The sequence below is a fragment of the Hippoglossus stenolepis genome, chromosome 17 (genome assembly GCF_022539355.2).
Source record: "Hippoglossus stenolepis isolate QCI-W04-F060 chromosome 17, HSTE1.2, whole genome shotgun sequence".
Classification (NCBI taxonomy): Eukaryota; Metazoa; Chordata; class Actinopteri; order Pleuronectiformes; family Pleuronectidae; genus Hippoglossus; species Hippoglossus stenolepis.
This window is the reverse complement of record NC_061499.1, coordinates 14982408-14995415: the sequence shown is the minus strand read 5'-3', so window position 1 is coordinate 14995415 and position 13008 is coordinate 14982408. Positions and strand designations below refer to the sequence as shown.

The 13008-nt window shown below is 44.7% G+C and overlaps 1 protein-coding gene across 1 annotated transcript in view; it reads left to right on the top strand.

The window, feature by feature from the left end:
- csmd2 (CUB and Sushi multiple domains 2) overlaps positions 1 to 13008 on the top strand; it is a 247752-nt gene that overhangs the window by 76703 nt on the left and 158041 nt on the right. Inside the window, exon 6 of the mRNA XM_047344263.1 lies at positions 3368 to 3575. Coding sequence (XP_047200219.1) covers positions 3368 to 3575 — 208 coding nt within the window. The remainder of the gene's footprint in view (positions 1 to 3367; positions 3576 to 13008) is intronic.

Below are 13008 nucleotides of genomic sequence, written 5' to 3'. Positions count from 1 at the left end.
CGTCATCTCATTCAACCCAATTTCCTACCTTCCATGCACGAAAACTTTCAAGAGCTCTGTCATCGTTCTTGCCTCCGTGTTTTCACCATAAATCACTGAGTATTTGCTTTTCACGCCCCAAACTCAAGATGTTTCATTCTCCTTCTCTTTGCCCACTTTGGCTCCTGCCTGGAAAGAAAAATGCTCATACACTTGAGGATGTGATTATACCACGTAATGTAATATAATTGGATCTGCACCAAATTGTACACACTCATAAATATCAGTTGTTTGTCAAGTTTCTTAAATTATACACTCAGAAATCAAGGAAAATATTGAAAAAAGAAAAGAATGCTAAAGAAAGTGGAAGAAATTCCTGGATCTGCCCTCTGATCTGGATCCAAACTAAACTTAAATGGGTTCTTTCATGGGTCATGACCCACCGATCCGCAAAATCTTCTTGGAAATCAGGTCAGCAGTTTCTGTGTGATACTAAAAACAAACAAACAACCACAGATTAAACCACAGATTACGTGCCAATACGTTTTTTTTAAACTGTCAGTCGTGCCTGCGGTCAAATGAGGTCTGGCAGCGCCCTATGAAAATCAACATATACACCTGAGTGCTCTTTCATAACGCATAAGTGTATTGTCATTGTCCCTAAACCCCTTTTTATAAAAGAGCAGAACAGCCTTCTTCTTTGGGAGCATTGGAGAACATTTTGGCACATTCACGATTCTGGACCGAGGAGAAGGCCTGTGTGCCAGCACTGCCAGGCCATAGATAATAACTATCTACAATATCTACAACTGACTGAAAAAACCTGCAATTTTCTATTCAATGCATAGCAAACATGAATGATTTTATAGCTTGCGAGCATTACCCATAACTTAGTACCCATGACACTGGAATCGAAGTGGCTCCTTACACTGACATCCTACAGATGAACTGCGTACTCTTCAACCGTAGAACGCCTCTTAATATATGCAACTGACTGAAGAACATGCATTTGTTTTAATGCCGAGTAAACATATATCAGATTTTATAGCCTTGCATGCATTAACCCTAACTTGTTTCTCATGACACTCAGAGAATTTGAAGAGGCTCCATACACTGTGCCAGCATCCGAATACACCACGTCCTCTTCATGAGTGGAACGCTTCTTAATATATGTAACTGACTGAAGAACATGAGTTATTTTGCAATGCATGAATGTGAATGATTTTATACGTTACATGCATTGCTCGTGTTTTCCCCTTAACTTGGTTACCATGACACTCAAAGGAATCAAAATGGCCCCTTGCACTGACACAGAAATACACATTGATCTGTTTGACTGAGTGAAGAACACAATATTTGTTCCATGCATAGTACAGTTAATGACTTTCTAGCTTCCATAACTTGGTTACCATGACAATCGAAGGAACGTGTGGCTCCTTGCTCTAAATGGAAAACAATGACATCCCCAAAAAAACTATGCACTGTTCAGCATCGACAACTGACTGAGGGAAGAACCCTCACAGAATGAAGGGGTCAGTAGTCCTTTCTGGTTTCATATGGTCAATGCTATAGCCATTGTTAGTTTTCCTTTGGGGTGGGGATCTCGCATCGGCCGGCCGCCGGCACAAAATGCAGAGAGCGGAGGAGTGAGTCAAGGTGAAGGGTAGAGTTAGGAGAGTCAGATACCTCCCTTCAAGTGTGAAGAAACTGTCTGGTGTAGAATACCAATGCACTTCCTCATCCTTTCTTCTGTCTGCCTTCCACTTCCTGTCACTCCCACTGCAACGATCACCTGTCACCCCTCTCGCCATCTCCCTCTCTCTCTCCATTGTCCGACCTCCCTCTGCACCTTCCCTCTCGCTCCATCCCCGCTTGTCACCTGTCATCCTCCTCACCCCCCGGTCTCCTCGCCCTTCTGTTGTGGTTTCCTCATATTCAAGTTCACACCTCACAGGTTCCCGCTCGTCCGTACACTCCCTCGGCCTCCCTCAGGGGGGTTGCCGTGGTGACAGGTAGGATGGATGATAGACAGGGCCGGCGCCCTGAGCTCCTCCCCCCCCCCCTCTTTGAAACACCCCACTAGCTGGCCACTAATGAATCCCACATCACACACACACACACATTCAGGGGGTGTCATTCAAAACTTACTTGGACGGGTCCCTTCTGTTTATTAGCACATCCTGTGGTGATCAAGTCTGCATTGCCACCAGAGGAATCGCAGTCCACAGATCACATGATGCGATTTTGTAAAAAAAAAAAGCCATAATGAACATATCAGAAACTGGGCAGGAGAATCATCCTGGCACGACATTAAATGCACGCTTCATTATTTAATGTTCTGCTGAAAATGGTCTCGAGGAGGGAAGAGTTGCTTTGATTAACAAAAAATATGAATTAATCAGAACTTAATCACCTCCCTCCATGTTGCATTGGGTTGCGTCACGCATCCTTCCCCCGCTCCCTGCTGACTGTAAATGCACCGTGGAGCATTTTAAAAAATCGCGTGGGTGGCCCGTGGCGAAGATTTCAGACATAGGAACAATACGCTGCAAGTCATTGTCTTGCAAGAATTTCCAATTCCGGATCTTGTAAATATGCAGTTGAGCAATAACCCAAAAAAACAAACATAATTTGTAGCTGGAAAAAAAAATATTCCTATTTATTATTTCATGCTAGAAAGCAAACAAGGTTCCTGGCAAAACTTCCCCTGATAAAGTTCCCTCTAAGTTTAGTCTCTGTGACACACTTTGGTTTGACTTTTCTTGCTGAATCATTTTGTCCGTGTCAGTGTTATCAGTCAGGAGCATCTCTGCCCAGACAGTGTTCTCGAAGGGGTTTAATCAGCTTTAATCATCATTTTTCTTAATTGACATGTGTCCATATAGAATATCCTTTTTGACACTTTATACTAATGCGTTTTAACATGGCAATTCTGTAAAATACAGGATTAAATGAAATGTTGCATAATACATTAGTGGTTTTATAACGTCACGTCTTTCTTTCACTCTGCGGCTCTCGTGTTGCATTAAGAGAGCATCGTGTTGTGGGTCTTTTGTAACGTTTCAAAAGGTTGTGCAATGCAACTCCAAGCACTCGGCTTAAATGGGGTTTGCCCGCTGTCTTGTGTTAGGTTTCATGGCTGAAATGAAACACCTCTTGGTCTCTTTAACACAGGAGTAGACCAGACCAGAGACAAAAGACTTCACTTTGACCGTTTCTTGGGTCAAACTTGAGCTGTTACAAAAGCGTTTGTGTTTATTTGCCGAATTATCACCCTCACTCTTTCCATATTTCTGCACACCTTCAATTACCTCTGCATCACACGTCTTTGATTATATTGGTTTTCCCTCTTTTGGTAATCCTTCCTCTCTCCTCCGTTCTCTTGCAGCGGATGATGGGTGCGGGGGCACGCTGCGAGGCCAGAGCGGGGTGATCACCACTCCCAATTACCCCGCCGAGTACAACAACAACGCCGACTGTACCTGGACGGTGCTGGCGGAGCCGGGGGACACCATCGCCCTGGTGTTCTCCGACTTTCAGCTGGAGGACGATTATGACCTGCTGGAGGTCAGCGGCACAGACGGCTCCTCGCAGTGGTGAGTTTTCTGCCTGCAGCATTTGGTCTGGAGTGTGAACTGTGCTGGGGACGTGAAGGGGAAGGGGAGTCCACTGGTGTTCCACCTGCCCACAGGCACTTTCACACACGAGGGAATGAGGTGGTTGGAATATGTCGGTGGGGGCTGGGTGTGTCAAGTGGAAAGCAGGGTGACTTCCTCTCGACTATTGCTCTCTGTGGGGAACAGAAGAGGAATAAGAATAGATCCTAACATCAGGGTCATCAGATTATGTTCAAAGCTGTTTGTATCATGTTGTCTGTGGTTTGTTCTCAGTTGAATTTGAACACTCAATCTTGGTCATTCACTCATTCCGTCAATTACTCAGTCGCACACAGACACACATGCTCGCCTCTAATGATGAAGAGCTCGGATGTCCTGGCGGGTCTCTCGCCATCTGTGGCAGCTCCTCCTCTCTCTGACAACTCTCTCAGCTCAGGAAGTAATTAGTGAGCTCGATTACCACCGCCAGCCACATAGTGTCGTTTTACCCACAATCACACACACACACTTACAAATACTCTCTCTCTCTCTTGCAGACTGTGGAACCCATATGGGCCCAAATGGAAATAAGTATTCACACTTTCAGCCACACTGATATATTTGTCCTGGCACTCATCAAAACTTGCACACAACAGACGCACTCTTCCACACAATGCCTTGCCACAACTCCTCCACTCATTTAACGCACATGGGGTAATATTGGGATGAACGCACACGTGCACTAGGAGAATCCAGTGCACTTTCTTTGTCCTGGATTAAAAAGTGAATAAATTGCAGGTTTAGTTTCCGGCCACAGGCAGTCGGCTGGAAGGGACAAGCCAGAGCACTGGCAGAGCTATTAAACACTTGAAATGCACATAGACCTAGAGAGAGAGAGAGAGGGGGGTGGAAGGAAGAGGGATGGAGAACTGTTGATACAGCAAACAGGCTCAGAAAGAACAGGTGAGGAGACATATCCCAGTGACTCACGGAAACTTGTGTCACTTTCACTCATTCACTCCGCGGTTAAGGCAATGACACTTCCCCAGGAGAACTTGATTGATTGACTGAGAATCGTGCTTTGTAGTCTGGTATTAAAGTCTCTTTGAATGTCTGCACGGCTGACTGAAGGTCGGGCGTCTCACAGACGGCAGCTTGACTGCGCTTCTCTTGCATGTTTTACAATGTCATCAGCTTCTTGTCCCACACTTTGATTTGCTCTCTGTTGTCTTGCGGGACGCCCGGATCTCAGAAGGCGCCGTCATTTTTTGTGTTGAGTGATGCCGGGGGGCGCCTATGGCAGCACACCTGCGGGGAGGTTGCACTGTTTTAGAGATCGAGGGAACTGCGGGGGTGGCTTGAAGGAAGGGAGAAGGGCTATTGGCAAGAGTCGTGGAGCACAAGTCACAGTTGATCATGCACATTGCAAGGAAATGGCAACACAGGGGACAGAGGGCACGGTGCAGACGTGCTGGCTTGCCTCTATTGTTTCATTTCTCTCCAGTCATGCTGGCTTGAGTTTCACCAGCATGAAGTTTGAATAAAAAAAAAACATCTCGTCCCAAAACATAAAAAAACTCACCAGCCCTTTTTCAACTCAGTCACTTTACTTCTGAAGCGTTTAAGTAGCTGCGTATCCATAATTTTGGAGCGAGCCCGGAGCAGTTGGGATGGACGAACGGGGACGACAGGGTTCAAACAGCGAGAAAGAGCACGGCACCCGAGGAGAGGAGCGGAGAGGAGGGCAGGACCTTTGGAAAAGAGGATGGACATGAAAGTGGAGAATTGCATAGATGGGGTGGAGGGTTTACGGCTCTCCAACCGGTGGATAATTAGAGAGGTCAGGTGGAGCGCTGATGATGGTGCTGACCTAAAGCTCACATCCTCTCTGTGAACGGCTGTGAGCCCTCCCCACTGTGGAGCTGGAGGATCGTGCTCTCCCTCCTTCTCTCGACATATAATTGGACTGGTCTCACAGTTTTACCATAGATTGTAAATGAAGAGGGAGGACGCATCGCTGTTTCCTCCCACTATCCAGAAATTAAGCTAAAATATTCCGAATACAAACGGCACCATTTTGCACATTTGGAGTCAGAGTCTGCGCAGTAGGTATCATTGAATAGAACCTTGGCAGCGAGGTCCTGTCGACGCATTCGACCAATCACAAGTCAGTCTAAGCTGTCAATTGTGATGTGTGACCCCATGTTTATAACATCAAACAGCCAATAAAAACCAAGCTGTCAGGAGAAAACTTAACTCGGACTTCTTGAACTATCAAAAATAAAAGAAACCGTCTTTGAGGAAAAAAAAAAAAAATATTTGTACTTATATATATTTTTTATTTTGGTCAAAATCTAACCAATAACATGGAGGAGGCAGGATTTATGCCCCATGCTGCAGCCAGCCACCAAAGCCTTGGCTTCACTTTTGGTGAGCAGTCATGTCATCCATCTTTATGAACAGTCATGGTTGAGTTTATAGAATTTCTTCTTTTCAGGTTTGCTGTTAAATGTGACTTTGACTTTACATTCAAATAATTTTCTTAAAACTTGATTGTACATGGAAGTGCTGTGCATGAGTTTTTATCAGAGAATGCATGTGACTTCTACCTGGCTTCTTGCTAGCATCCCACCATCCCACTGGTTACCCTTACATCAATCTGTGGGGAGTTCTAGGTGTAGTATTGATTGATACCTGACAGACAGGTTGACTGGTCCGGTAGAAGAAGGGGGGCCAAGGGTCAGGGTCAAAGCCACGCTTCGCTGATCGATCCGCAACAGCTCGAGAGAAAGCGGGCTTCACATACACACCTGCTGTGTCTGCGTCCGTGCTTTGAGCGGGAGGAAAAAGAACCAGAATAAACACCATCAATCACCATCACCAGCATCACCCCTTTGCATAAGTGAACCTGATCTCGCTCACTTGGGCTCTTGTTTACCGTGCCATCCGGCGATTTGATTGGCGGCCCTGCAGCGTTGGCATTCTGAGAAGGCAGCGGGGAAAAAGACAGGCTCGCAGGCCGGCTTCAGGAACGGAGATGTGCATGCGTATTGAATGTGGCAGTGGGATGAGCCGGTGAAAACAGCGACTGAATTCCACCTCCACTCTGCATTACCCTGACAGGACGTCTTCGGCGCGGCTCGCCCAGGGGAACATATTACTCTGCGATTACACTGTTTGCATCCACATTGATTTTCTTCTCCCATCACCATCCACTTTGAGGCAATGTAAATAACGCCCGACGCTCACCAATTGCCAGATGCTCATTCGCCTGCTTGCTGCTAAGTGGAACTCACAGCTATTTGACTTGTAATTTTCTTTGGCGCAGAATTGTTTTTGCACAGCCCCGTCATGCATTTTCATCCACCAGCAGTACTCCCTCGAGATGATGAAAGCAACTCCCGCAGCACCTTGGATACTGCAAATAGAAAGTATAAAGTGTCGGAGTCTGTAGTTGAAAGCACTCTGAATATTGGCATTACTCCCTTGGTTGAAACAAAAAAATGAAACGAAAAAACTGCGTTCTGTTCTAAAAAAAATTCCATGTCACAGTTCAGTGATCGCACCATTTTACAGAAAGTGTTCCAAAAACTAAAACTTGTGTCTTCGCTTTTCATTCCAGTAACTTTTTTCCTCTAACTCTATTTCCTGTGAGTGTTTTCCTTTTCCTCATCTTTTTTTTTATTTTTGTTTTGTTCTTCCATGCATCTATCGCTGACAACAGAAAGCTCCGCTGGGTAAAATGCAACTTATTTCTTCATGTTCTGGAGATCTGAGAATCCAATGATCTGTGATCTCTGTAGGTAGTTTCCAATCCGCTCCCCTCTCTCTTTTAACCGCACACCCACCGGACCCGAGATACTGACACTTGGCAAACATATAGATTATCTCTGCTGCGCTGATACGTGTCATCTTGTCCCAAACCATGGAGGGTGGGTGTGTGTGTGTGTGTGAGAGAGAGAGAGAGAGAGACAAAGAGATAAAGAGTTGTTGGAGCAGAGTACAGAACACTGGATATATATTGATTGGCTGTTGGGTTGACTCACCTGAGAGTGAGCCAATTGTCTTCGGAACAGCTTTTTAAGTCCAGGGGCTGTTTTCTCTCGCTTCCGATGGGAGTAACAGCACTATGAGTAGGTTTCATTTTTTTGTGGAGATAAATGCCTCAACTTTTGTTTTTGTGTTTTCAAAGAGTCTGGTCTAGTTTTTAGTTTATTTAGTTTTTTTCTTTTACAATTTTGCCTCATGAGATCCAAGTTTGGGTTTGACTGCAGCTTAAAATCACTTTCAGTTTGCCTTAGATGACCCGTTTCCAGATTTGTGTGCATATGTATGTATCACAGCTGTTCACCATGGGGGGGGGTTAACACATTCATTCCATACTCTCTCCCAGCGGGACTCAACGATGAGCTATTGGCTGCCAATCATACACTTTTCCCATTATGAAACACATCCTATGACAAATATGTTCCTGGCAGCACAACAATCGGCGGTTACCCACCCATCCACCCGCTCGAAAACATCATTTAATGTATGTTCAGCCACTAAGGCGGTTATTGTGAATACAGGGCATCGGCAGAGGAAACTTAGCATCGATGTGTTTTGCAAACAGTTACTGTGTGATAGTTGAGTGAGCGCATATCCTCTGCCTGAATGCTGAATTCATTTTTTTTTTATTTTGTATTCATTTCTTATGCTGTGGCCTGTTTCTCACAACTCAGACTGGCGGAGTAAAGGAAGCGTTTCGCTCTGCAGCTTTACCGGTAATTCACTGCAACATCACTAGTCGGGTCACGTCCAGGAGGCTCTGACTCTGGCAATTCTCTCCTTCTCACTCTCTTCCTCTTTCGGAGGCTCTCTCTCGCCCCCCTCTCTCTCTCCCCCCCTCCCAGCTCGATGGGCGTCATAAAGCATCTGAGTGGGTAGTTTGATCTGATTGTCTAATGAAAGTCTATAGTCCTTCATTATACATTCTGAAGTCATTTACTGTAAGTGGTGCTCTCATCATAAAACCAACATGCAATCCATCCCAAAACAAAAGCAAACTACGGAGTATGAATAGCGTGCGCTGAATTCGGCAAAGTCTTCCCTGATTCCGGAGACGCACCCCTAAGGTGTTCGTGCAGAGCATGTCAGGAGATTTGCTTTTGATTTGTGGATTCACAAACAGTCACGGAGGACCCGTGTATTCCCCTAACATTGCATGTCTGCTGCGATGGGGATGATGTGCCATGTCTAAAAGCTCACAACTGCACTTCTCCCAACTTCACAATGCAGCGGGCTCACGGGAGAGATAAACTTTGGGTCGAGATGGAAATGTTTCACGGCTGATGTGAGGGATGTTGGTGGAGCCCTGACGCACGTCACAGATCATCACGTCAAAGACAACACAGCAGAGGAGCCCCCCGATCGTGTTGTATCTCGCTGCATCCAGATTCTCGTCCTTCTCTCTCTGACTCTCCAGAATCCATGACTTAAGCATGATGCAGCTTTCAGACCTTTAGCAGAACCTGAGGAGTCACCATTTGTTGTATAATCAATACTTCAGATGTATGGAAGTTAAACAGAATTAAATAAAAATAAAAATTTCAATGGGAACATACAGTAGAGCTTTTTGCACCATTGTAAATTTTTTATTTGGGCCCATATATGATTTAATATTCCATTTAATCTATAGGTTCATTGATTCATTTGTGGTGTTATTAGTCACACAGTACGTTGGATTTCCTGCCAAACAGATAAACAGTGTATATATTTATACACATTCATACGTATATAGCCTATATGTTGGAATAAGTAATGATTTAACCTGAGGAATGAATTTGTTTACTCCACCTGAATATCAGATACTGATCGATAAAACAACAAGTTTAGCCATTTTAACTTTATTTTGACCAATACTTCAAAATATCAGCTCTGCTGTCTTCTTGGATGCTTCTCTCATTCTTCACCACTTTCTTTTCCTGCTTTGTCAGCTTTATTCATCCAAAACCATAGTTTGGCTTATTGGCCTGTGCCCGACCAGCCGATCGATAGCTGTCGCTGCCACTCTCGCCGCCATGCCCCCTCAAAGTATGTTTGTCTGAGTCAGGATTTATTAACAACAGCACTCGGTTGAGGACTCATTCTGCAACGTGCCATCGATCAAAAACTGCAGCCATGATGAACTCTGCACCACCCGCCAAGGAATGCTCCGGCGGAACATTATCTCCAACACCTGGTGCTGTGCCGCAGATTGGCTCACCGCAGCACTCCGCACTTTGTTACTCGCTCTGTCACATTGCTCAAGCTAAGAGCGGGAGACGGAAAAGGGGATTTGGAGTGCAGAGAGCAAGGTTAGCAGAAACGGGTCAAATCTTAACCCACGTGTTGTATCAACCTTGGTGTGGCCGTTTTGTGGTTACAATGTCAAAATTACACACCACAGATTCATCCTCGTCTTGATGATTAATTATCGTTAATTGTCCCTGATTGTCTGTGTTGTGGTAAGAAACAGCAGGCGTGGCAATTTACTCTGCGATATTTGGTGTTACCCATAAACCAGCTCCCCCGAGGCAGGCAGCCTGGATGGGGATGTGACTGTGTCTAGCCATGTGTTACCTCACCCGCGATCCCACTGAGACCAGAGAACATGCAGAGGTTAGAGGTAATGGGCCAGATCAGTGTGCGCTGACTGGGTGTCTCTTTAGTTGTGTTTACTAAGCACTGCACCACTGGGATCCAATCTGTCGCTTTTTAACAGTCCCACAGATGCACTAATAGCTTTTGATTTGTACACAGAGACACATTTGAAGCTCCGCACATTGGCGCCCGGGTTCTTCTAACGGCTTTTCCTGAGATGCACCGTTTCTCAAGCTAAAAGTGTCATCTTGTGACATCTTCCATATCAGATTTGCAAATCTCATATTTGTGGCTGTATAAAATAGTATTGTTTGTGAAATATCCTCTTATCCAAGTGTTTTCACTGTTTTTCTCTGTATCTATAATCCCCCGTACTCTTATATCTGCCCTTTAGGACATTGGATCACAGGGTCTGTTTATCTCCTTTACTAAACAGTGTCTTCTGTCTTATGTAATTTGATTAATCATGTCAGGATATGACATGTGGAACTGTTCAAACTGAAAGTCTCAAGGGTCAACACACTCAAAACCCCAATTAATCTCCTGTTCCCGGCATCTTTCATCATCTATCACTTTTATGAAAAGGGTTGTTGTCCCGGTTCCGCTGATGCTTCATCCCGCTGTTTGCTTTGATCCCTTGATTCACTTCCTGGTTCAAGTGCTGCTAACCTAATGAAGAATGGCTCGCTTCAGAGGTTTATTTATAATGGCGTGATCAAAAGAGAATAATGGCCGCGTGGAAACTGTTTTTCAGCGCCTTGCAACATCCCCTGTTTCCTGCAACATTCTCGTGCCTTTAAGCTTTACATGACCGTGAGGGACGTCACAGCACTCGATTAATCAATCACAGTAATTAGCTGAGATGGATTAATAGGAAAAGGGAGGGATGAGAGGGGGAGAGGCTTAGGAGGAAAAGGAACACGTGAAATCAATTGGCCAACAGCACAACGCACTCGGTGGTCGGTTGTAGAGGACACTGGCTATACGGCAATTAGATTGTAAAAGCAGGGCAGGGAGGACAAGTACACACAGCTCTTCAATGCCAAGTCACTGCATTACATCTGCTTGTGTTATTGGATGTGTGTGTGTGTGGCTGTACGCATACACACACACACATTGCTCTTGAAGAGGTTCTCTAGGAGTGAAATGAAAAATCCAACAGGTCCTTTAAAGCAGGCTACCATACTGACTAATGGAACCTGTCGTCGACTAAACCCTTTTAACTGAAAGAGAGCAGATGCTTTATGGTTTATTCGGGATGTGTTATGTCGGAGTGACCGAAATTTTTTAGCCCGATTTTTCCCTCGCAGACGACTTTCAGAAGTTGGCAACAAAAGCAAGATCGGAGCCAAATCGGTATTGGATCCCCAATGTGTGAACTCTTGAATGAAAGGCCGCCATGACTATACATTTCAAGCAGGCTAAATATATAATACAAATAATCTGCAGTAACTACAGTCAATCAAAGCGCAGGACTTTTGCATGTTTCCTTTGTGTGAAGTACTAAAGTAATTAATTTAGTAGTACGCTAAAAAATAAAGTAAAAAAATGTTGGGTGTGTGTCGTGATCAAATGTTTTTTCAACCTGGTTTTACCTGGTTATACAAACTCACGACTCAAGCTCAAGCTCACACAAAGCCAAGTCGGGTAGCGTGAACTGTTGAGTGATCCAATGTCTTTCAAAGTTGTGTAATCTGAACTCTGCATCAGAATGTGCTTTTTCACCTTAACTGCTTCACGCTAACTGCTTAACTGCCACTGAGATGTGGAATGAAGCTTTAACATTTGCAAACCAGACCGAAATGGAAAGGAAAGAAAACATTTCATTTGATAACACCATCTTCATATAATTATTGTGATTATTCTTTATATTTTTGCATTTACCGTATTAGTGACATTATCTCAACACATCACTTGTGCTTGTGTTTGTGATGAAAAAAAAGATATAAAGACAAATAGAAGACAAACTGACTTTTAAAGGTGAACCCTTGCTTGCAGTTTGGCCGTGCTGCAGTAACAGCAGAACATCTTGTCCCTGAGTGTCCCCTGGGTGGACGGGGATGTCACAGTCTGATCTGGGTCACTGCTCAACCACAACACTTCCCTGTTCTCTGTCTGCATCCTTCTCTTTTTTTTTTTTCACATAGCAACTTCAAAATAAGGGCATGAACCACGACACATACGCAGCCTTCACTTTGAAAATCCAGCCGTCTTGATTGGTAATTTAACGTGACAGCATCACCCAAGGGCGTCCGATAACACCCCTTCTTTCCAATGCAAATCAGCCTGCTTTTGTTGTATCAAACGCCGATGTGCTGATACCAGTGGAGCGATGCACTGTTCGCTCGTCTCCACTAAATCCCTGGCAGAATGAAACAGTCCGATTATTTTTACACTAAAGAGTATTTGCAGTGACGTAGGTCCGCACATGAATCAGCCGTCACACATGTGCCCTTGGTCCTGAAGGCTGAGTCATTGTGGTCCCTTGAGAGCCCAGACACTTGATGCAGCCGATAGAGATGATAGCGACTGTCTCACTCTCACCTTTGAGGACACATCACTCGCACAGCGGGGTTCCTCTTCTACACGCTGATCATTCGTGAGATGGCCTTGTAGTTTAGGATCACAATTGGGCTGCGGTATTAAAAGAAAGAAAGAGGGATCAAAAGAGAAAGAAGGGGAAATTAAGCCGGGACGTGTTTGCTGGTCTGAAATGTAATATATCTTAATCTTCTTTGGAGCAGCCGGACATGTATAGTGTGTGCATGTGCACATGTGTTTGCTTCTGTGATTGGGTTTGTGTATTTGAAGA